The following is a 26,017-nucleotide window of genomic DNA, read 5'->3' on the forward strand; positions in this document are numbered from 1 at the left end:
GCAGCCAGAAAGAAACAATTCGAGTATTGTGGAAATAGAATCAGGATAACACAAGATCTAGCAACTTCTGCACTAAGAGATCGAAGGGCTTGGAATATGATATTCCCAAAGTCAAAGGAACTAGGATTAAAACCAAGAATCACCTACTCAGCAAAACTGAGTGTAATACTTCAGGGAAAAAAATGGTCATTCAATGAAATAGAAGACTTTCAAGCATTCTTGATGAAAAGTTCAGAGCTGAATAGAAATTTTGACTTTCAAACACAAGAATCAAGAGAAGTATGAAAAGGTACACAGGAAAGAGAAATCATAAGGGACTTACTGAAGTTGAACTGTTTACATTCCTACATGGAAAGATAATATTTGTAACTCTTGAAACTTTTCTCAGTATTTGGATAGTTGGATGGATTGTATACATATACACAGACAGAGGGCACAGGGTAAGTTGAATAGGAAGGTATGACATCTAAAAAAATAAAATTAAGGGATGAGAGAAGAATATTTTGGGAAGAGAAAGAGAGAAATGGAATGGGGCAAATTATCTCTCATAAAAGAGGCAAGAAAAAGTTGTTTTTTTTTTCATTTTAAAGTTTCACTCTTTATTTGAATGATATTAAGGCTAGAATTACAAATGCAAGCCTTTTTTTTTTCTTTTTCCTTTTTTTTTTTATTTTGTAATGTTTAACAATCACTGCCATACAATTGTGATTTTATCCCTCCCACCTACCCCCACTCCCCCCCTCCCTCCCCACGACTGCATACAATTCTGTATAGATTCTACATATACTTTCCTATTGAGTATATTTTCACTATAGTCATGCTATGTAGTCAGACTAAGATAAATGAAAGAAATCGTATAACAAATCAGAACATGAAACACAAACACATACCCATACACAAACATGATCTGCTACAATATGTGAGTGACTTCCATATTTCTCTCTCTGAGTGTGGCAGGCATTTTGCCTTGAGATCCTCCATTGGGATTTTTTTTTTTTTTTTTGGTAAGAAGTTCTTGTGTTATTACAAAAATCTAAGTCTACCAGAAAAAACTCTCACACACTGTGGTTGTTGCTGTGCATAAAGTTCTCCTGGTTCTGCTCCTTTCACTCAGCAACAGGTCATATAAGTCCTTCCAGGCCTCTCTGAAGTCTTCTTGTTCATCATTTCTTATGGCACAATAGTACTCCATTACATTCATATACCATAATTTATTCAGCCATTCCCCAATTGATGAACATCCCCTTGACTTCCAGTTTTTGGCAACTACATAGAGTGCTGCTATAAATATTTTTGTACATGTGGGAGAAAAAGTTTTTTCAATGGAGGGGAAAAGGGGGGGAGGTGGGAGGGAAAAAGTGAAGTTTACTGTCATCACACTTGGCTTATGGTGGGAATAACATGCACGCTCAATTTGGTAGGAAAATCTATCTTAAACTACAGGAAAGTAGGGGAGAAGGGGATAAGTAAGGTGTGGGGGGGATGATAGAAGGGAGGGCAAATGAGAGGAGGGAGTAATTAGAAGTAAACACTTTTTGGGGGAAGGACAAAGTCAAAAGAGAAAATGGAATAAATGGGGGACAGGATAGGATGGAGGGAAATATAGTTAGTCTTTCACAACATGACTATTATGGAAGTCTTGTATAACTACACATGTATGGCCTATATTGAATTGCTTGCCTTCTCAGTGGGGATAGGAGGGAGGAAGAGAGAGAATTTGGAAGAGGGAGAATCTGGAACTCAAAGTTTTAGGAATGAATGTTGAGAACTGTTTTTTCATGCAACTGGGAAATAAGAAATATAGATAATGGGGTATTGAAATCTATCTTGCCCTACAAGAAGAGAGAGAAGATGGGGATAAGGGAAGGGAGGGGTGTGATAGAAGGGAGGGCAGATTGGGGGAAGGGGTAATCAGAATGCATGGTGTTTTGGGGTGGAGGAAGGGAGAGATGGGGAGAAAACTTGGAACTCAAAATTTTGTGGAAATTAATGTTGAAAACTAAAAATAAAAAATTAATTAAAGTTTAAAAAAATTAAAAAATAATAAAAGATAGATATTTGTCAATATGAGGGTTTACAGCTATCACTGTCTTTGTGAACTTACAGAATGTTATTACTTTATTAGAGTATAATGACTTCCTTTTTACATCATGATAAATTTTAAGCTTTTTTTTTTAGGAGAAATGCTAGTAGAAAGGAATGCAAAGTAAAATCTCTTGATTTTTTTTTTTTTAGAAGACCTGATGTTATTTGCTAGCAAATTTATTTTAACATGAGAGTATTTTATATCCATCCCTAAACATGATTAGTGAAACTTGCTGTGGGAAACAAGGAAGTTCTGTTTCCACAGAGTTATGACCTAGCATGGTCAGGTAAAGGTCAGAAACTTGTGCACAGGCTTGATGAGTTGTTTGAGGGAAAGCCTATCAGAGAGGAGAACAAGAAGTCACATGGCCAGGGGACGGTGGGTCCAAAATTTGTAACAGTATAAGAAGCTTCCATTATTCTGAACGTGTTGTAGTCTTCCTGTTGCCTTCCTGGAATCTATCTGTTCATTCAAGGGAATGAATGCAGAAGGTCCTCCCTTCTCTGAACTCCATTTTAATAAATTTTCATTGATACTTTTTTGTATGTCAAGTGCGTCTCGAATACTTGCTATCTAGGATAAAATCTTATGGGACTATAATGAATATTATTCTGAGTCTGATTCCAGTTCTGATTATCAAGAAATGCCATTGAGTTGATTATCCATAATGCTGGTAACCCTCTGGTGCTGGCATCTGTGAGCTGTAGGTAGAGTGCTGTCTCATGACAAAAGCTGGGAGAATGACTTTTGGCAAGGACTGATGTACGATTCTCCTGACCCAATTTCCCCAGTATGACATTTTTTCTTGAATGGCAAGTTTCCCACCTGGCTGACTCTAAGCCTCGCTATGACATTTTCTTAAGTGAATTGGCTGTCCATATGATTCTAGCCTGGAAATGACATCAAGTTAGGAGAACATTTTCCCCTTGCTACAGGTATGTTCCTATTTTCTTTTTATGGCAAATTACTATAATCATGGCCGGCGATCAGTAGAAGAGATGAACGTAATAATTTATCTTCATTTAATAGACCATAGCACATCTGAGCTACTAGAAAGCTGAAGGTTATAAGATCTGAGCTATTCAGCCTAGATTTCTAATCCTTTCTATAATCCTAAACAACTAAGTGGATGTGTATTTCACCTTATCATCCTCCTGTTACCCTGTATAAGATAAGGTCCTTTAATATCTCATGATGGCATGAGACTAATTAGGCAATGCTATAAGAATTTGTGAGATTGTAATAGTATAACTATTAGTCAGTGAGGTTACAATCATAAACATTTTCTGTTTTGTGTTAGAGAATTTCAGCACAATTAGTTATCTTGGGTGACAGTGACTTGTGGTCTATCTTGTGTGACCTTAAAGAGACATCCAGCTTTACTCAAGATTATAATTTAATGAAAAATCAACACTTGTATATAGAGCATGCTTTGGAAAGCAAGAAAATTACACAAGAGTATGAGGATTTGTGAGCAGCCATCCATGTGGGTGGAATGCCCGGTTCATTTGAATGTGGTTGGTAACTGAACATGTCTTACTAGAGACAACTCTCTAGACACAATCTGGAATACACTCCATCTCTCTCTTTGGTTACAACTGGAAAAAAAGAAATGTCTCTTAGGTAATTCATTGTGACCGTCTTGCAGAGCGCTGTAACCTATGTGCTCCTGCATGAGATTAGAGCCTTAGCAGAAGCTCATCCTTCTAAGGATGCAAATAAATATCTAAATAACAGAAACCTAAACTAAATAAGGACTTGCCAAACATCAAGCTAATTAGCCTCATAGCCTAGTAGAAATGTTTAATAAGAGAATTAAAATATTTAATATTTGATAATAAAAACACAGTCCTTAAAATTGTAAAATTAACATTTATTTTCTAAATAAAAATACCAATAGATATAATTTTCTCTAGCAATAAATAATTTGAGTCATAGTTAAGTCTAAGGTGTAGATTACAGACCTACTAGGTGTTAAATATTGTCCAAATCAAGAGCACCTGAGCATTCAATCCTAGGTAATTTATACTAGCAACTGAAGCACTAAGAAAGAAAACTGTCTTGTTTTACTTTATTATATTGAGGGGTAGCCCAGATAATAATTTTGCTTATTTAAAATAATATATTCAAAAATAACAAGAACTAACGAAGGAAAAAAACCATTTCAATTAGCTATCAGTAAACTGATACTTTTACCAAGTTAGTAAATAATGGCAGTTACATGGTTAAACCTGCACTAAGAAGAAAGAGCCTCGATGTCGGAAGGATAGCAGAGGCCAGTGTGCTATGACCAAGAGCATGGACAATCTTCTCAATTCAGACAACCACCTCAATTTCTCTTCTGCACGAAAGCAAACCACACTGACTGCTGACCCCCCAAAAAAGCCCCTGGGCCGGGGATGACTTGGTCAGCTCTGACCCTCTGCTATGGTCTGTCAAAGGGGAACTGAGAAATATCCATGCAGACATGCCAGCCCAGGGTCCTGGGAGCACAGCAGCTCTGCTCTGCCCATCCCCACCCCTCCCATCTGCCCCTGCTCCACTCTTTGTACTTTTCCCACAGTGGATTAAGCCTCATTTCCTTTGCAGGGAAAGATAAAGGGAGCAAGGTCTGCACTTTGGGCTTTGCATGGACCCAACCCACCCAGAGAGGAGGATGAGTCAGCAGGGAGCCTTCCTGGGAAGCATGTGATACTAGTGCTTATAGGCGCTTCTCGGCTCCTTCTTTAGGACTGAGATATTGGGGTTCATATGGTTAAGTAAAACTAAATGCAGAGATGATTGCAAGAATGTACGTTGGGAAGGATGTCCTGGACCCCAAACTTCATGCCCAGATGTACTTGCATCCATCACACATGCTCATGGCAGCCCATTTTACCTCCCTGAACACCCAAGGCAGCCAGGAGAACTGAAGGCCTAAAATGAGGATTGAAAGAACAGGCCAGAGCTGCCAAAGGCGGCCAATCCCAGTCTCCTGCCAAGAATGAGTGAAATGTTTGCCCAGAAAGGGAGGGCTGGAGGAGAAGCCTGTCAGCATTCATGGCAGCGGTTCCAAATGTCCTGTCCAGTTCTGGAGAGGAACCAGGCTAGGCTATTGTCTAAATGGGGGTCCCGTCCTCTTCACAATTCCATGTCATGGGTTTACATCACCTGTGCTTTTTGGTGGCTAGTGAGAAAGATGCCTGACCATAGCATGAAATAAGGGCATGATGTTTTTAGTTTTAAATAAAACTAGCAGTTTTCCCCATTGAAAATAAAGTGACTTGTAATTGTAGTTATCCACGATATTAATTTTGGTCATTACTGTAGTATTTCATACATATTTGTATTTAGAGATTTTAATCTCAGATTTAACTTTAAAATAAGCTGGTACATGGCTGGCTCTTGCCTCGTATGGATTCAGTCAGGTTCTCTCTTTCTAGAGTGGTCTGGTAGGAGGGTGCCCTCCCTGAGGCAGAGGAAGATAGCTAGCTCTTAGGCCTTCCCAAATTTTCCAGCTTTGGTTGAGGGATGCCTGGCTGCAGCTGGCATCACAACCACTGCTCCCTGGGTGCAGCTCAGCTGTGGGCAGGGGATGCAGTCCCCAAGCTCGTTCTGAGAAATCCCTGCCCTGGGGGGCTTATGCCTGGAGGAATCCCTATACCCTAACCTGGCCTGGTCTTCAATGTTCCTCCTCTTCCTTCCTGCACAAGGTTGCAACAGATTTCTGTTTGTTGAGCTAAAGACTTTCTTCAGAGAGCTGTGTCCTTCTCTTCTCCCACCATCATGCCACACATGGTCCTATGCTGTGGTCAGAGTGGTCCTTTTCTTCAGTCAATAAATGCAGAGGATGTACCTGGGCCCCTCCCCCCTGGTCAGGGTCCATGGGAAGCCTAGAAGGGATCAGGTGTGAAGAGCCTTCGAATGTGGGCTCATCCACTCCCCCTCATCTACCTTCTGGCCTTCTAAAGGTTCCAGTCCCCCAAACATTATATGAGGATTGGAGTAGGGAAAGGACTAAGTGTTTCCTGTTTCCCTTTAAGGAGTATCTCTTTACTCTTCTCCCTGGTGGAGGGTTAGGATATGCTGTGGAACAAAGAGCCAGCCCTTCCTGTAATGACCAATTCATCTGTTTCTGTGTCCCTAGGAATAGTGGATTGTGAATGTCACTCACTTAACCAGGCTCTCCCCAACAGTCTGTCACTTTATTGAGCAAACATACCATTCTAGCAGCAGATGCTGTCACTAAGCACCACTCACTGACAGAGGGGAGTGGTTCACTACATGATGTTAGCATGTTTCACTATGAGGATGTTTGGGACCTTTCCAACACTTGTGGACGTTAGAAGACCCAATGCTAATAGAGTCTGTCTGCAGTCAATGCGGGACCACATCTTTTATCTAGGTTTAATAAGGAATAATAATGATAATACCATGCAGCACTAACAACACAGAGGTTCATGGGAAAAGGGGTCCTTTCCACAATTCAAGAGAAACTCACCAAGGGTCAGATTTTCAAGTCTTAGAACAAGTCCCAGAGGACAAAGAGGCTGCAGCTGCTACTACATCCACTGCTTATTTAAACCCTTAGAATGAATCAGCGGAGGGCAGGGAGGGGAACCACCTATACTATGGATATTCTCAGGGGAGGCTGACAATTCTCCAGCAATTTTAGCAGTAGCGCAACTGCCCAGGTGGGAAATGCACCTCCAAAGAATTTCCAAAGAGAAGACCATGACCTAAGGTTGTCCAGGCTGGGCAGTGTCTGTCTGTAAGGGAATTCTCTGGAGAGGTTCAGATTGGGAGAATTGAAGTCAACCTTGATTTTTTCATTCAAGGCCAACCCACTATTTGCCAAACTTCTATCTGGTGACTTCCCAATCCAAAGAGCCATCATGGATTTCAGGAATCCACAACCCCCACCCCCTCCCCCAGATAACAGTATTATGGAGACATTTGTTCAAGAGATGTTCAGCTGCTGCTCTGTCCTCCAGAGACTCAATGAATAGATTTCTTACACTCATGGATGCAGAAGGTGATACTGGCCTTCGTGCTCCAGGGGACAATCTGAATTAGACCTTGCCAGCATATTTCCTACAAATACCAAGACACAAATTCCATTCTGAACATTGTCATGGGAGAGACCTCCACATGCATTCCATAGGCTTCCCAGTCTAGTCAACTTTCAGCCCTTTGGATTTGAATTCTGTATGAAGAATCTGGGATAAACACCTCCCGAACTCCTCGAGGATCATCTGCTCTGCCAAGCACTCTGAGTAGTGCTCCTTCTCGGCCTCTTCCCCTTGGGCCAGCAGACAAGCGCAGGCCGCTTCCACCACTTCCCAGGAGATGCACGTGTAAGGTTGTCTGTAGGAGACAAAGAGGTTACAAGAGCAACACTCCAAGAGCTGCTGCTTCAAAAATCCAGTTGATATTCAACACAGAGTTTGAATTCATGAGTCCTACCAATTGTCATGTGGCAAGTGAGTTAAGGCTTGTTCTGGGGCTCCTGAGCCAGCACCATATACTAGTGAGACCCCATAAAGAATCTCACTACAGAAAATAAATCTGTGGGTTTCCTGACCCTGACCCTGGCAGGTTCTAAGCATCCTTGGCATAGTTTTCAGGCCAACTATTTTGCCTCTACAGAGTCAGAGGCATTAAAGTTCCCTGAGGCTAAATGCATCTTTATTGTTTAATCAGGACCTATTGCAAAGAAAGGTTGGTACAACCAGGTTAGTCACCTTTGACCTGAGGTCTTTAGTAAAGTCTATGCCAGAGCTAAAAACCTCAAAACAAAACAAAATCATTGGCAATTCTGGAGCTGTTACTCTGCCACCACAACTGCCCAATCCTCACCCACTCACATCTTACAAGATAGTCTCTATGAGATGCAGCTGGTCCCTAAGCTAAGCTCAGTTGGTCCCCAGACAACAGACCCACCCTCTGCCAGTTGGCTTAAGATAAGCATCTTCCTCACTTATTTGAAGCCCAGGATCACCCACAATGAGACATCCCCATGCCATGCATGCCTCAGGTCAGGGTCCAAGAACACACTGAATCACAGAATGGAGGAGGTGCTGGGCTCAGAATCCAGACTAAGCCTGCTACATTTTAGTTGTGGTCCAGGTCAGGGAAAGGAGGACTACTTTGACTTCCACTCACAGACTTGTAGGGAGAGGCTAATGACATAACACTGGGTAGGCCAGGTGCCCCAGTGGATAAAAAGCTGGGCCTGGAGTCAGGAAGATGTTCACATTCAGCCTATCCTTAGGCCCAACCATGGATTTGCCCAGAGCTAAGGGATGGTTATCAACCAACTCCTGTGCCCAGCAAAAGATTAAGCAAAAATCTGCACGAATGTTTCGCGAGAAGCTTAAGTGGTCTATTATGGTGATGCAGCCAAGCACCACTTGGAAAAATAGAAAAGTGAAATAGACCAAAATCTGCAAACATGGTTAAAGGCGGAGGGGGAAGCTGCTCTCAACAAAGCATTATGGGAATGCAATTCATCAGACAGATTGTGAAGGGGCATTTTATGGCTCAGTCTGGGTAAAACTGGGCAGAGAAAGCCTTCATTCTTCTGCACAAGGGCCTCTAGCAACTCTAAGTCAACAGAATATTAGCTCCCTGAGCAGGGACTACTTCATTTTTCTGCCTGCACCAAGCAGGGCACCTGGAACACAGTAGGTGCTCAAGAAATACGCGTCGCATTGAGCTGCATCTGCCAAGTGATTCCAGTGACAAGATGTCTGCCATGTTCTGGGCCACCACATTTGTCAAAGGACAGTGCTGAGCAGGAGAGCATTCATCAGAGGGCAGTCCCAGTGGTGAGAACAGGGGTTTTTCTAGACGAGGATCAGCTGAGAGATCTGGGGACATTCCTCCAGGGGAAGAGACAGCTCAGAGGCAGCACAGCAGAGGCTGGGGACAGGGGCTCGATGTGATCTGCTTGCACCCAGAGGACACAACTAGGATTAGAAAGGCATGTTTGGACCTGAAATAATGAAAAGTTACTTTCTGTGAGGGTTATGACCAAGTGGAGCACTGGTGTCTGGGGAGGTCGGGTCCCCCTCCAGGCCTTCCCTGAAGTCTTCAGGAAGGGATGGACAAACACAGGGAGGGAGGGTGTTGGCAGAGCAGGCCCTCACGCAGGTTTGGGTGGACGTGGTGACATGACAGCTCCTTAACACCTGATGGACGGCTCTCAAGTCCCTCCAAGCCTTCTCAGTCAAACCCATCTTGCTCCCCTGACTGATCCTCCTGTGACCTGGCCTCCAGGCTCTTCCATAGTCCTGGCTGCCTCCTTTGAACTCTTCTCCAGATGACCAATATCCTCCTCAAAAGTCCTTTGTGGCCCCAGAAGTAAAACACTCCAGAAATGGTCTAAGCACTGGGCCTCTGACCTCCTTGGTCCTGAATAGTTTGCAGCCCAAACCAAATTTATTTTTTAGGGGGCTGCCATGTTCTACTGTGCACACACACTAACTTACAATCCACTAGAACCTCAGTCAAAACAGATGCCTGAGGAGCAGCTAGGTGGCCTAGTGGATAGAGCACCAATCCTGCAATCAAGAGGACCCGAGTTCAAATCCAACCTCAGATACCTACTGGCTGTGTGATTCTGAGCAAGTGCCTAACCCCCATTGTCTCCAAATAAACCGATGCCCTGAGCCCTGCCTTGGCCGCTGTCACTAACATGTGCAAAGACCTAAGAAACACATCCTGCTAGGTCCAGATTAATTCTTGCCATTCACATTTTATTTGTGTTTTCTCTTGACCGTTCTCCTGCATTGTAAAGTCACCTACCTGTCCTTCCTGAATTTTGGCAACACTGCAAACTTTGACGGTGAATAAAGATGGCTGCCTTCAGCCCCTCCGATCTCCACATAGTTGGACATGTTCAGGAGAGTTTTTCGTTCCGGGCTTTCTTCATAATTTTTGCAACCAATACATTTGCAAATGGAAGAACACATAATTTTGGCCTGGCAACAGAAATGCTTTGATTAAAAAAAATTCAATTTAGAAATCACTTAGTAAGTGCTTACAATGTGTAGAAAGAGCTCCATGGATTAAAAAAAAAAAAGTTATTTAAAACTGATCAGCTCCATTTTGAACCTTGAATTGGTGAGTGAAACGTGCAAGAAGAAAGTGACCAAGGAAGAGAACTCTCTTCTGGTTCCACAGAAAACCTGCCGGTTTCCACATAGAAAGGCAGAAGATGGGGAATGGACCAGGACGAGGCAGAATGGGGTGGAGCAGCAGAGCGGAATCATGTTCTCTGTGTGAGAAGATGTTCCGTTTCATTCTCCAGAGCCCTGCATTAGTGGCGTCACGATGCAGCTCCTGACAGTGAAGTGACCACAGATGAGTGGATGTGCATGTGCAAGTGCAGGTGGTGCTTTTAGGGATGCGTTTGCATCAGCAAATTAGTCAAGTCTCAAATAAAGTGAGACAAGGGGTTGTTTGCCCCACTTCTAGAAATCCCAGCCCCCTGGGGAGGTGCAGTGGCCTTTGCCAAGGGGGCACTTGGGAGAACCATCAAAAGTTCCCAGCTGAGTCCTTCCTCACAGCCACAGCCCCTACTCTGCCTATGAACCAAGGAGATGTGACAAATGTCATTTTCCATGACATCCAGTAATTGGGACGCAATCCCAGAGCCAAATTCCACCTTATAAATAAATTTATTTATAAAGTTATAAATGAAATTTATTTTTACCTTTATAAGAGAAAGGTAGAGATTAATTAGGCATTCATAATGAAGATGATGGTTGTTGATGACCAAAATCAACTGGACATAAAATAGAACGTTTTCCTTCATGATCATTTTTAAAATTTTGATCAGAATTTGGCATTGTGAGAAACACATGCTTAATGCCAGCCATTGGGGACCCCAAGAAGAAGAGAGGGCATTGTCAGGATGGTCTCTGTGGGAGCAGCGCCATTCATCTTTGACCTTCTCTGCTGCCATCTCCTCAAAGCCTGGTGAGTCCTTAGACTTTCCTCTGCAGCTCAGGTCTCCAACAGACCATCTCTCACCACCCTGGGGTCCAGACTCGTTAGGAAGGCTGGCATAGCCTGTGCACAATGTTCATAGGTCTCTCCTCCACACAAAAGATGCCAGATAAAGCAAATCCCCTTCTTTAGGTGAAGGCCTGCTTTTAGAGAGGTTTCCTTTTCCTTCATATTTCCACCTCTGACATGGCAGGAGGTAGAAGACAGGGAGGAGGAAGAGGGAAGGAACTAGAGAAGACTGGTGGTCCTCGGCTCTACACTCCTGCCAGTAAAGTCCTCAACCCACAGCTTGGTCCTCAACTGCCCATGAAGAAGCCACCTGGCACCTTCTCATCTTGGAGGTGACAATACGTTAAGAGCTATCTTCAACCCAAGCTCCACGCCAGGGGGCATCGGAGGACCACCCCAGGGCACAGAGTTTTGAATGAGAGCAGACCAAGGAAATCTCTATTTACATACTGATGCTAATTAGCATGAACATAATACTCTCTATTAACACACTTTCACTGCAAGGGATTTTCATTGTGGAATCGCCCTAAAGAAGGTGAGGGGAATCCACAGAAGGAGATCTTTGGTTTCTGAAGGAACCAGTACCTCCGCAGAGGGGATTCCTCAGAATAACTCAGGACCTTGGAATCCACAAGAGGCCAACTCATCATGTCCCAGGAGTCACCAACAGACAAAGAGGGCTCCAACTAAGGCTGGCAGTGTGCCCGTGGCAAGAGCTGTGGTCCCTTAGGCCCAGAAGTGGCACTGCAGTAAAGGGAGGGGGCCCTACCTGAATATCATTCTTACACTGCTGGAGGTACCCAGTGGTCCCTCTGGACCCTCAGTCTCTGCACTGCTGTATAGAGGCATTCTTCAGAAGGCAACATGTGGGCAGTCTAGTGAGTGAGAGACAAACTATTTAAGGCAGCCAGCTAGTGTGGTGGACAGAGTGGGGGACTTGGACAGGAAGACCTGAGTTCAAATCCTACCTTAGACACTTACTAGTTGTGTGACCCTGGGCCAGTCATTTGCTCTCTCTTAGCCTCCATTTCCTACACTAATGGCACCTCCCTCACCTGGTTGTTGTCAGGCTGAGATGAGTTAACACCGAGAATCTTAGAGCACTTCATAGTTTTAGCTGTCTAGACTGTAAGTATTCAAGGGCACAGTCATCTTTCGTTTGTTTTTCTTTGTATCCTCAGCACTTGGGACATACCTTACTTAGTAGCAAGTTGAATTTACTTAATAGTAGATATAGCAGTAAATGTTTGTTGACTGGCTTCCAAAAATTCAAATTTCGTTTGAGAAACAAATATAATTTAGCAGCCTTTTATACGCTGTAGTCAGAAATTAGTGATAGCTTTCTTTTTTAAAAATAGGGCAAACCGGATTATTTGAGTCAGAAAAAGTGAAGGTTTTTGGAAAAGGCAGGAGATGCTAATGACTCACCTCATAGCACTCACAGTAATTCTTAAGACAGCCTGACCTCTTACAATTACATCCTTTGTTATGTCGAGGTTTAATGTCCCCCAATTTTCCTTTCCCAATCTTGGGTTGGAAGGCTTCTGGATTTCTATCAAGACAGGCCTGTGAAAGAGAAGGAAGATGCAGATGAGTAATTTCCCCGAAATTTTGGTATGTATTATTAAATAACACTTTTCAGGAATAAATGTCTCTATGTATGTATAGACACAAGGCATCCTAACCCTTCCCTGCAACACACTCCCAGCAAACAGTCGTGAACAGCCCTGGTAACTACGACAGAACGTTACTTCATCTTTTTCTTCAGTTTTGAATTTGAACCTTTATTTCCACAGTTTCCTTTGCTGCTACATTTCTAAAAAAGTGATTTTGCCCTGAGGGTGGAGTTTACACATAGGAGGCGGGAAACTGGTTACCTGGCTCTCTTTCTGGCCAACTGGTCACAGGAGAATTTGGAGGGTATTTTCAGCCACATTAAGAACTGATTTCTCCACTGTCCAAATTGGCAGTTCAATTAGTTGAAATGACCGTAACAATCACAAACCATGTCAACACATGTCATTTTCTTTTTCACATAATGAGAACTTTATTTTCAGAAGCTAGGTAGAAATGTAATAGGCTCCTAATTTGCTCTACCGTTGTCTAGCTGTGTGGGTAAGTCACCTCCCTCTCTGAGTCTCAGTGAACCTGGGGCTCCTCATTACTGTCCTCCCTACAGTGCAAGGAATGGTGACTTAAGTACTTTGTCAGCAGAGATACTGCCTTTGGGTTTCTGGGCCCGGGACCCTTCTTCCTTCTCTATGCGAGTGGGAGACCAAGGACCTAGGGTAAGGAGGGACTGAGAGGCCCAGGCCTCTGATTTTACAAATGAACACCTTCTGGAGAATAATGATGGATGATGATAATAGATAGCAGCTTTGTTCAACCGTTTTTCAATCCCTGTCTGACCCTTTGTGATCCCATCTGGGGCTTTCTTGGTAGAGATACCAGAATGGTTTTCCATTTCTTTCTCCAGTTCACTTTACAGATGAGGGAACTGAGGCAAACAGGGTGAAGGGATTTGCCCAGGGTCACACAGCTAGTAAGTGTCTGAGGCCATATTTGAACTCAGGAAGATGTGTCTTCCTGACTTCAGGCATTTCATTCTATCCACTGTGCCACCCAACAACTCTAAGAGCGTCTACATATGATTTTAAGGTGTGCAAAGCTCTACATTATCTAATTTGATCCTCACAACAACCCTAGGAAGCAGGTGCTCATTTAACAGATGAGGAAACTGAGGCTGAGAGTTAAGTGACTCACTCGAGGTCACAAATCTCCTTCATGTTCAATGCAGGATTTGAACCCAGGTATCCCTGACTCTCAAATCCAGCTCTCTATCCACCAGGGCACGTAGGTGGCTTTTAAGCCTAATCTCACATCCCCCCCCCCCCCTTTCTCCTCTGATCCCTTTTTTGAGCCTGCAGACGCCCGTATCTAAATGTCCAGGCTCTCCAGGATTGGGGAGGGCACCCACACCTCATGGAAGCGCCCCCTGGGACAGCTCCGCCCGCCTCACTCCCTTCCCATATCGGATCAGGAAGCCTCTGGGGGGCCGCCCTCCTGTCACTTGGGGGGATGTCGGTGAGGAGAGTAGCCCCCTGGCTGCCTCTGGGCGCGCCTCGCCACAGCCGCCGCCTTGGAGCCCTGAGTCCCTCCAGAGCGCACAGCCCAAGGCTCGCGATGCCAGGGCTCTTTACCTTAATGGCTTTAAACCGCTCGATTTCGTGCCGTAAGTTGTTGTAACAGTTATTGCAGTTGCAGTTGTTGCAAAAGTCTCCATTGGCAAAACAATCACAGTACCTGAAAAGAAAGCGGGGGTGAAGATCTCTGCGGCCCCCATCCGCACAGCGTAGCTTCGGGAGCTGGGAGTAGACCTAGAGTCTGTTCTTTTCTGATCCAGAAATGCCCGGACTGCGCGGGAGGGCGAGCCACGCGAGCCCCAAGCCTCCTGGGAGAGACCCTCGCTGCCTGTGCCACCAGAGCTAAGGTGTGGCCGGGCATCCAACAGTACTGGGCACGGCCGGGCGTGCGGCGACCCCGAGCCAGGGACACCCAGGAGGGCCTGTTTGGGCGGCCTGACTTGGGGTGTCAGCAGGGTAGGGAACGTCTAGCAATGCAACTCTACCAGCGCAGACGGGCTTGGGCTCTGGGAGCTCCCTGGGGCCAGGACAACCACCTTCGCTAGTGCCTCACTGCCAGTCTGGCTCAGGGGTGGGACGGGAGCCCGGGGGAGCGTCCAGACTGAGTCCCGGACTAAGGCCGAGGCCGGATCTCTTAGCTACAGCCGCCTAGTGATGGAAGGAAACTTTTCCTGTACTTTTCCTGTTCAGATTACACCTGCGGCCTTTCCAACAGAATCACCCTCTATTCGTCAGTCATTCAATGTCCCAGGCTATTAGCCGCTCACTGGAGGGAGCACCTTCAGGAGCCACCTATACTGCCAGTCCCTTCCCATCATGTTCCCCACGTGGGCATCTTCTGAGCTGAGTCCATGAAGAGGGAGGCCGATTGTGCCCCTAAACTCTCCTCTGTGTCAGTTACAGAGGAGAGAGCCATGACAGACATGAGTAACTTTCTACATGCCACATGATACGAATTCTAGCAGAATGCCAACCTGGCCATTCTGCCCCTGTGATTCTGTGTGCCTCAGAGAGAGGAGAGAGGCCCAAGGACATCCGGCACGGCCCTCTCAGACACATGAGAGCATCACAGCTGGCTCTTTAGCATGCTCCCCTAAAGGCCCAGAGACCCTGCACCCTGGGGCCCCATAATCCCAGCATTTCAGATGGGTAGGAAGGAGACCTTTCCTTACCGGCTGAGTGGTTTGGTGCAGTCACACTGCAGGGTACCCCCATCCCTCCCTTCCTTTTCTCTCTCTCATCTCTCTACTCTTGTTTTCTCTTTCTCTCTTGTTCTCTCTCTCTCTCTCTCTCTCTCTCTCTCTCTCTCTCTCTCTCTCTCTCTCTCTCTCTCTCTCTCTCTCTCATACATACACACACACACACACACACCCCCTTCTGATCTCTGACCCAAGGAAGGCTTTAGGGAACCATAGAATCCCCAGGAGTACAGGAGGCAGAGAAGACCCAAGAGACCCACAACTTTCATGAAAGTGTCACTTCCTGTTCTTAGGGCATTGGATTTGGGCTCTTGTCCCCAGCTCAGCCACAATTCCTTCTGTGACACCAGTTTCTCAAACTGTAAAATGAAAACCATGTCACATTATCTCCCAGGATTACGAGGATCCAATGAAATGATGGCTGTGTAGTGCTCTGTACAAGGGACCGTGCTAGGGTGTGGCCCCCTAGCTCCTAGCCTTGAAGAGATCTTGACTCCCACTCTCTCACTCACCTCCTCTATCCAGTCAGTTACCAAGTTACTGGCTCATGGAATGCTCAATCCCCTGCACTGTCCCCTGGCCCAGGCCAGGTTCTGTAGGGCTTGGGCTCCCTGCCTCTTCAATCCAGGCCCCAGTCTCCAGAGCTAGGTGCCAAACTGTTAGATTCTCCTAAAGTGCCCGTCTGACCACGTCAAATCCCTGCTCAAGAAGCGTCCAGACCTGGCACATTTTCCCTTCTCACCTCCATCTCTTTTTCGAGGCTCCAGAGTCACCCTTGGTCCCCTCACCATGTACTTAATTTTGCATGTACCTTTATTTTGCAGCCTGTTAACATTGTCTATCCCCCCAAAAAACTGTACAATCCTGGAAAGCAGGGGCCGTTAGTGCCTAGTACACAGGAGGTGCTTAATGAGCTCTTGTAGGTTGGATGATTGAACGCTTATTTCACATTGATTTAAGAATCACAGAATCTCACCATGGGAAGGGGCCTCCTCTAGCCCGACTCATCATCCCCTGGACAATATCTCTGCTGAATGGTGTCCAGCCTGTGCTCAGAGTCCTCCTTCGAAGGGGTTCCCATCCCCACCTTCAGGCCCATGCAGCCTAGGCCACCGTGGGGCAGTTCTAGCCTTACTTCAAGCCAGAGGCCAAACGTCCCCCAGAAAGCAATCCTCACTTTACCATCTCTGTGGTCTGGCCCACACTGTCCCCATCACTTCCACAAGGATAGTATGAGAGATGAAGCCAAGCATAGCTCATAGCAACCTCAATTAGACTTGCCAATACCCTAATCACACGGTCATGTATGATGCTACGACATGTGATAGAACATACAACACATAGAATCCTGCTTGGCTCTGAATTCTATTAATGCTTCCTGCCTGTACCAATCAATCAACAAACGTATTAGGTAAAGAAGTTACTATGCACCAGGCTTTCTTGATCTTGACCCTGGCATCCAGTATCAGATCTCCCTCTCAACTCTACATCATCTGCCAATTTGTAAGGCCACCTATATCTTCCTGTAAGCGACGAATAAAACCGACTGACAATGGCCATAGCCATGGCCACACTCTTTTCTCTGCTCCAGGCTTATTAGTTTCCACCTGTCTTTAAAACATGCCAGATTTGAAGGACTCCACTCATGAGCTCCTCGACCCAGAGCTGGGGAGCCCTTGGGGGCCCTCAGAGGCCATCCCTGTCCAACCCTCTCAGTCTACAGATGAGAAGGCAGATGACTCTCCCACCTGGGGCCAGTTCAACACCACCTGACATACTATTTCCCTTCAATCCAAGGCAAGGGAGAGAAGGAATAAATAATCTACAGAGGGTGAAGATTACTTTCTCTTTTGGTACTTTTTTTTTTACTCTGAAATCTTACTATCTTTACTATGAAATCTTATGGCCAATTTTCCACATAAGCAATCTATCTAGAACAAACTTGTCTGTTAAAAATGACAGTGACACTTAGTCTGGCAATAAACATTTAGGAAAGGAAATTATACCTCTGTCTGTGTGTGTCCATTCAGGATGGTCCCAGTCCCTGTAGGTCAGGGGCCTGTGACCTCGCTGCTCTTTTTGATAGCTGTGTTTCAATATAATTGGTTTTTTTTTTTCATTCTACTTCACCAGACTGCCACCAGTGGGGTCCAGGACCCCTTCCCCCAATGGTTCAGAACTCCCCCCGATTCAGAAATGACCTCCTCACACTACAATACAGTTCTGAAGAAAATCCCTAACTAGGAACAGGAGGCTGACAAGATCAAAGCAAGTTCATCCAGCAACGTCCATGCTAAATCACCCCAGAGATCAAAAGACTCAAGGAAGAGACTCTTTTGGAGACTTTCCAATTTCTAACAGGGAAAACTGGAGGAAGACCTTGCTCTTGATTTGAGGCAAAACCAGGAATAACATGAAATTGTAACGTATGGCTATTCTAACTACACTACAGTAATCTATTACCTAAAGCCCCCACATCCTGCAAATAAGGGACAGATGTGGTTTATCTAAAACGCTTACATTCAACCTAGATTTACTGTGAAGTGGCTTCATTGCAGAATTCATTTTTTATTATGTTACAATCAAAATGTGCACCCAAATAGTGAAAAGTCATGAATACAAATGTCCCTCCAAAAGCCTGTGTATCTCAGGATTGTCCCAAAAGTGCGATGCCCCTCTCTTTTTGAGATGCTCACTTTTCAAAGGATTGGGAGACACTTTCTTTGAACTCTGGGGTTCTCACCTCATTAGACTGTAAGATCTTTGAAGGCAGGGAAACAAAGCAGAATTCCTTGCACACCATAGGTGCTTAATACGTCTGCTGAATTACAATGAATTTGCTATCGCCCAAATGGAAACGATAGCTTCCTATTCTGAAAGTGAATTTCACATTAGATGCTGCCATAACCTTTCACCCGGAAGCACCAATATTTAAAAACTTGGAAAAACCTAAAGGAAGGACAGTGCAAAACTTGTATTTTGATGCTGGCCTGATGGGTATTGGGAATAAATGATTCTTTCTTCAATTTTTTTCCCTTTTAAGTTTTAACTGTTATTTTATTAAACTTGTATAGTTTATAGGAAACACACAAATCATTTTTTATAAATTAAAAATATCTACATTTAGTACGAGACAGTCAATAGAAACCATTCTTGCCTCCACCTACATTAAATAGAAATTCCTCATAAAGCAGAGCAAGTGTGTTTTAAATGGAGACCTGCTGCTGCCCCATGTAAGAGCTCTGATTGTAGGGGACAGAAGAAGGAGAAATCAGAAAAAAAGGCAAGTCCCTAGGAGTGTTTACCTTGACCCATTCCCCCCTGGTGAATTCTCTCTTACTGTCTTCCCTGTGACTCCAGGCCTAAAACCCCACACGGGGTATCCCGCTGCCCTTGGATAGTTCCCCTGGATTCCATAAACAGACCAACTGGTCCTCCTAGACCTTCCTCTCCCCTAAGGAGAAGCCCCATGAATCACTGGTTGACTTTTCCTGACCTGTCTCACTCTTTCGTGGCTCCAAATTTTTCATTCTCTCCATGAAAGGACACATTCACAAAGGCTGTGTTATCAATGGCTCAAAATTGCTACTTATCTTCAGTCCTATATTCCAGCATTACTTGTTGCTAATTCCATTTTCCACTAGTAAAAGTTTAGTTAGCAGTGCCTCATGGGCTTTGGAATTTGGGAAAATAAAGACAGTCAACTCACTTTTGGCCCCATCCAACATCCCTTGTTCCCTTGCTCTCTTCCCACCCATGCCCCACTGTTGCACCAAGCAGCCCCCTTTGACTTCTCAAGGAGCTCTGCAAGGGAAAAAGTACATAGAGACACGGTTAGGGTTGCTAGTCACTGGGGCCTTTCAGTCCCAAGCTAAAGACAGGAGGCTGCCCCTGGAAGAGCTGAAGGCAGGACAGGACAGGCAGGGCTGGGCCGGGCCAGCAACAGAAAAAAGTCCTGCGTGGTGTAGCGCTGTTTACAGCAGTATTCCAGGCGCACTTCCTATTTCTGTTTCTCTCTCCTTCTGGCCAATATCTGTGTGTAGGCATGTTGTCCTACCTCTCTGCTTACCCAGACTCCAAAGCTGGTAGCTCGAGGTGGGCAAGGCAAAAATGCCCACTAGTTTTCTAAGAAAGTCCATGCTTATAGTAAACCATGCCACAAAAGTTTCCAAGCCATGTGCTAACATCCAGTTCATCATATGTGACGGGTTAATGCTCAATGCGAATGCAAACGAAAGGCAAAGGAAGGTTCCTCCCCTGGGATGCAGGTGATTCCATCCGTGCCATCAAGTGACAAAGTCAAAGGTGTGTTCACACCCGAGTGTGTCTCGATTCAAGGCCCCCTGGGCACATCAGCCCCACTGCCAAACATAGCCACATGTACACTCCTTGCCAACCTGGCATGGTCTGGACTTTTCTCCATTTACTGATTTCTAAACAACCTTATTTCATATTTAATAATGAAGGATTTTTGATTACTTACAATTTCAGACACTGGGACTTGGTACAGTTACATGGCTTTTTAGACTTTGAGTCCCATGAACTAAGAGTTACTCTACAAGGATTAAAAAAGAAAATGTATTCAGATAGTTAGCCTTTTAAAAAAAGAGAAGTCATTAAGCTTCTGGTGTTTTGTATCTGTGGTAACCAATATGGAAATTCACACCACCAGAGATTAAAGTTATTGGTAGGTGTCTGATCATGGAATCTAATCTTAGAAAAGGAGAGTGGGAGTGATCTAAAAAATCGTGATGGAAAGAGTGGGTTGAAAAGTCAGTGTTGTGGCCAGTGGGTGACTCATTGCTCCCCTTTTGAAGGAAGCATTCATAAATTAATGCCATCAACTGCTTTTGTTTACACCTCTATTCTAGGTGCCCAGACATTGCTGTATTCATTTTATGTCCTAGGGCAATAAAAACCCTCTTTTGTGGTTCTCTGGAGACCAAATAAGTTGAAAGTTTAAATTGAAGAAAGTTAATAAAACAATTATTTTATGCCATTGATTTGTACTTCTAATATGACCCATACTAATAAAGCCTACTGCATGCACTCTTTTGATCATTGTGGATTTTCATCAGATCAGTCAAGACGTCATCTTCAGGTAAATTTAACAAGCATTTATGAAGCACCTAATGTGTTCCTGAGTACTGGGCTGCTGGGTGCAGGGCACGCAAAGATTAAAAAGAAACAGTTTCTGTCCTCAGAGAGCTTATATTATTATTGGTAGAAACAATTTGTATGCAAATAAGTAAATTCAAAATAAACAAAGTAATTTGGAGAGGGAGGCGCAAGCAGTAATTACTGGTAGTATCAGGATGGCTTCCTATAGGAGACAACACAAGAAGGAACCAAGGGTTGAGAAGGAAGAGCATTTCAGGCATGGTGGGGCGGGCTTGGGAAAACTGTCTGTGCAAAGGCAGGACGTGAAATGTTATGAAGAGGGAATATCATGGAGGTGTTTGGCTGCAGGGTTGCATTTGTAAGGGAGAATATCAGTGTGGAAGGACAGGCTGAAGCCTAGTAATGCATGCCATTTTTACCCTGGAAGCAACAGGGAGCCATTGAAGCTTCCTGAGTAAGGGAGTGGCATGGTCAGTCCTGTCCTCTAGGAATGTCACTGGCAGCTGAGCGAGAGTGGGGACAAGGAGAAGGAAGCAGACCCACCAACTGCCACTGCAGTAATAAAGGCGGGAAGCAATGACAGCCTGCACCCGAGTGAGGGCACCTATAGAGAAGGGGGAGAAATGTTGATAAAGAACTGACAAGACTTGGGGACCCATTGGTGTATGGGGGGAGGGGTGAGAGGAAGAGGGACAAATGACTGGATGGGTGGTAGCGTCCACAAAACAGGTAAGTCAGAAAGAGAAGGTTTAGGGCCAAAGATAATGAGTCCTTCTAATTCTAATGACCAAGCATGGCTCCAGAGAAGAGATGAGAAAATACACCCGCCTGCCTTCTTTGCAGAGGGGGACTGCTGTGGAGGACAGACTATCCACAGTCAGACTTTGCAGATGAGTTGGTTAGTGTTCTTTGTTAAAGGAGACTGGAGAAAGGGCGCTGATGGATCCATTCAGATATGGGTGTGATGGAAAACCAAAAGATAATAACAGGCAATCCAAAGGTGATGAGCTCTGCCTTGGAAATGTTGAGTTTGAGATGCCTAGAGGACTTCTAGGAGGAGACATCGCACAACTGATGAGGTGAATCTGGAGCTTGGGAGGGAGATGAAGGCTCATGATGTAGACGGGGTCATCCGCAATAAAGATGATAATAACAGATGATGATAACAGATTAGAGACAGAGACAGAGTGACAGAGACGGAAAAGGGGAAGGAGAAAGTAAAAGTGGAAAAAAAGAGAGAAAGGGATGGAATGAAAAGAGGAAGGGAGGGACAGAGGGAGGGGGAGAGAGATGGAGGGAAGGAGGCAGAGAGTGTCCTGGGATTGACCCCGACAAAAGGGATAGAAAATGAATTATAATTCTACAAAGGGATCAAAAAGACCTGGTTAGATGAGTAAGAGGAAAACCAGGAGGTCACAAAGACGTCACGAAGGGTAAGGATCGAGATGTGGTCATTAGACCTGGAAATTAAGAGATCAAAGATTGCAAGTGACTGGACTGAAGGGAAGGGGAAAAAGTGTAGTTTGCCCAAGAAAGAGAGTGGGTTCCAGGAGGTTGGTGGGATCTGGGCACGTTGGTGGCAGACTGGAAGAAGCCAGTGGATAAGGAGATACCTAAATGAGAAAGAGAATTACTGAAAGCCGACAAGGAAAGGGTTGGATAAAGTGCCTCGCTGGACAGTCTGAAGTTGGGGCAAAGAAGAAAAGAGTGGGGGTGGCATGGAAGGGACACAAGGTGCAGAACTGTGGAGTGGAAGATGGACCTCAGGTTGCTCTGGAGCATATGAGTTGAGGCAATTTCCAAAAGGGAAGCCCCTTGAGGAGGTCTGGAAGAGACCTGGGGCAGGACAGGAGGAGGAGTGGGGGTGGGAGGGAGCAGGAGTCCCACCTGTGAGGAGCTGTGATGTCCAAGGGAAGTCGATGATCAGAGCAATTCCGGGCTGAGGACTGGAAAGGGGGGCAGAGAAGAGCAAGGGGGTCACAAGTGCAGGCCAATGTAAAGATGAACTGGTTAATGACATGGTAGAGATGCTGAAAGGAGGGGCACACACCTGGGAAAGTAGGCAGGGTGGAAGGACAGAAGGCCAGGTGACCATGGATGGCATATGAAAGTGGCGGAAGGAGAGTGGACTGTGGTCAGACAGGGGAATGTCAGTATTCTGGATAATGGGGATAGAACATTTGGGAGCTGGAGGTGAGGACTTTGGGGCTCCCTCTGAGAAGCTGCCAGAGAGTTTGAGCGGGTCTCAGCATGTAGAAAGGCAGGAATAGGAGGAGAGAGGAAGTTGGCCAGCCAGAGACTGACTCTCTGAGAGGGGGAGAGAGAGTCTGGAAGGATAAGACATCCCTGAGTCTCAGAGGGAACAGGGAGTGTGGAAGTGCCTGTGAGAAGCAGTGGGCCGACGCCCATCCCTGGTCCAGAGACTGAAGGGAACCTGAGAGCAAGGGCATCCAGAACTGAGTCACACTCAAGTATGAGTGATTGCTTCATACCTTTAGCTGCAGATCTTGAACTCAGGTGTTCAACACGCAGTAGCAATCAAAAAGAAGAGAAGAGATGTTTACTAAGCAAAAACAAAATGTAGAAGCTGTGAATGTTGGACATGTTTTTGTATCTACACCTCCTAGCCAAGTGCCTTGTACACAGTAGGTGCTTAATAAATACTGACTAAAATGATGATAGTGGTGTGTGTGTGTGTGTGTGTGTGTGTGTGTGTGTGTGTGTGTATCAAAGATAAAGGCATCACCTTGTAAAAATGTGACCCTGTAAATACACGATTTCCAGTAGGATGTTTCAGGTGCTGCCAAGCTGGGACACCATGTTCCTCAGTTATTCTATGGTTATTATATGATTTCCCATCTATCTATGAGACCAATGGAATTATTTCCGTGCTCATTTGGTTATCATTAGCAACCTAACCACTCTACTCTTGTTGAAAGTCAGTCCCCTGTGGTGGGGTGGGGACTAGCTGTGTCTTTCCATTTTCATTCCAAGGGCACTCATGTGCCCCTCTTTTGGTTCTCCTCTCTTAATGGGGGTCTTTCAAATCTCTGGGGTCTGTGAACTTGAACTTGGATGGGAAGAGTACATCTTTATTTCAAACATAACTGGTTTCCTTGGTAATCTTGGAAGCCTTCTTCTAAGAAGGATCACACCATCTTCACCAGAATGCCACCCAACAGGTCCAAGACACAAGATCCTGAGTTCTTGACTCACAGCAGTTCCACTTCTGTGTCCTCGGATTAGCTGATGGTTTGGCTTCTACCCAATTCAATCTGCCTTGCCTCCTTAGCTGTTACCTTCTGGCCAAGAGCCACATCCCCAGTTTCCAAGCAGGACTGTTAGCTACTGTTTAGTGCTAATCTTTTCCCATGGGGCATCACTCCAGAAGAGGCCTTCTCCATTCAAAATCACGGCCCAGAAGTTTACATCAATGAGTTATTTCATATTTGCTCGGTTCATTTCTTTCACTTATGTATAGGAAGGTAATGGTGCTCTGGTCTCCTGGGTAAGGATCCTCAAGCACCGACCAACCCTTAGCCAGAAAGATGAGTGCCCTTGAGAGGTGGACAGTTGCTTAGGGGGTGCTGGGGCCAGTGTCTCCAGTGGCTCTGCTTTACAGGGGGGCCTCGCACTCGGCTCCCATTCTGTATTCTGTGCACCTATGTAGAGGCCTGCAGTTGCTGCCTTCTCTTGGTTATTCTCCAGTCTAGCTCCTGGGAAGGTTTTCCACACATCTCTGGGGTGCAGTGACCCTGCAGTCCCTAAATGAAGGAATACTGATTTCTTCTCCCTTCCAGGAAGAATAGAATGGGGTACTTTGTTTTCCTGCTCAGGCACATATAATGGTTGAACCTTGAGAAGAGGGAAGTAAGTCCAGTGGATATCTACAGTATCACCAAGTCAAACCTATTTATTTATTAAATTTGTTAAATGATTATCACTCACTCACAACACCAAGCTTAGAGCTAGGGAGGAGGGACAGGAGATGTGGCCAGGGCCAGTGCCCACGATCAACAGAAGAGCAACCCAAGGCAGCCAGCATCAAGGGTTTGAGGCCTGTAAAATAGGGTCATTCTTTGGCCTGGAGAGAGTCTGGATGGAAACACAGGCTTATGTGGGGGAAGGAACAGCATGTCAGGTGGGGCAATGAGCCTAAGGCACTAGGGCGAGCACAAGAATACGAAGGGAAATGACGAGAGGAAGCTAACACAACACGTGTATGGAGGGGAATCCTGGGAGGAAAGACTGGTGAGGAAGGCAGACGGTTGGCCAGGCATGGAGTTCGCCTGTCAGGGCCTCACGCTCTTGGTGGAATAGGGATCTGTTCCTTCTCTGCTGCAGAGCAGTTGGGAATTATGCAAGGAACAGGACCCATGGATCTGGCCCTGCTGGTGCCAGCAGCCTCCCCACCCATCCCACTGCTCTGCATGTACTTCCAAGGAGTTAAAAGACAGAAACAAAGACCCCACACCTACCAAAATATCCACAGCCTCACTCTTGTTGGAGACAAAGCCCAGTCCCCCAATATATCAATGGTAAGAAATTCGGAATATGGGAGTTCAGAGAAAGGGGAAGGGAAATATAATCCTTGGAGGAAGCCAGGCACCAACTAAATGAACTGAGAACAAGAAGGGACAATGAAAGGTGCCCACCCCAGCAGAGGGGTGGGGGACAACCAGGGCGGAATGGGGCAGACATCATCAGCTATGGACATTCTTTGGGGGTCTTTGCTCAACTGTTTATTTATAGCAAGGGAGGAAGGACTGAACTGGGTGGTAGGATATTTGCAGAAATGACTACAATGCAGAAACAAAAGGCATCCATAAAACTTTTAAAAATTTAAACAAATCCAACAGAATGAATAGTACAAGGGGAATATCTACAGCAAACATACCCTTGGGAGAAGCCAGCCTTCCTGAGGCCAGTGGCCATTTCTTTTTTGTCTTTGTACCTCCATTGGTCAACACAATATCTGACACCTAGAAGGCACTTCATAAATGCTTGTTGATGAACGGAATGAAAATGGATTCCTTCCACACTGGTTTAACAAAATCTACTGGACGAGCGTCAAGCCCCGGCTGGGCTTCTCACCCTCCAAGCAGAGGGCTTCCCAGTCTCCTTAGGTATGCAGACTTCTCTCTCCAGATCACCAGTTGCCTCATGGACGTCCCACCTACATTACCCATAAGCCTCACAGGCACCCCGGGTATCCAGTAGAACCATCCCTTCTCACTGCCTTGTATCTATCATGGGCCTCTTTCTACTCAAGTTCATAATCTCAAACAGCCCTTTCCCGTGACTCCCACTCCCACATCCAATCAGTCACCAAGTCTTGGTAAATCTACCTTTGCCACATGTCTTTCTGCTCTATTCTCTCCTCTTCCCAGAGACACTGCCTTAGATCAATTTGGGAGTCAGGAAGACCTCAGTTCAAATCCTGTCCCATCTACTTAGTACTAGAG

At 45.3% G+C, this 26,017-nt stretch overlaps 1 protein-coding gene across 5 annotated transcripts in view; it reads right to left on the reverse strand.

Moving 5' to 3' along the window:
• Window positions 1-3,938: 3,938 nt before the first annotated feature.
• The window catches only part of TESMIN (testis expressed metallothionein like protein), a 45,709-nt gene continuing 23,630 nt past the window's right edge, over window positions 3,939-26,017 (reverse strand). For 4 of the 5 annotated variants that reach the window (XM_072639383.1, XM_072639386.1, XM_072639387.1 and 1 more), the window contains exons 7-11: window positions 19,915-19,986; window positions 14,290-14,392; window positions 12,518-12,655; window positions 9,875-10,050; window positions 3,939-7,432 (exon numbers count right to left, since the gene is read on the reverse strand). In XM_072639383.1, coding sequence (XP_072495484.1) covers window positions 7,240-7,432; window positions 9,875-10,050; window positions 12,518-12,655; window positions 14,290-14,392; window positions 19,915-19,986 — 682 coding nt within the window. In that variant the 3' untranslated portion in view covers window positions 3,939-7,239. The remainder of the gene's footprint in view (window positions 7,433-9,874; window positions 10,051-12,517; window positions 12,656-14,289; window positions 14,393-19,914; window positions 19,987-26,017) is intronic. The other variant, XM_072639384.1, reaches the window with a different exon arrangement.

Source organism: Notamacropus eugenii, chromosome 2 (genome assembly GCF_028372415.1).
Source record: "Notamacropus eugenii isolate mMacEug1 chromosome 2, mMacEug1.pri_v2, whole genome shotgun sequence".
NCBI classification, from domain to species: domain Eukaryota; kingdom Metazoa; phylum Chordata; class Mammalia; order Diprotodontia; family Macropodidae; genus Notamacropus; species Notamacropus eugenii.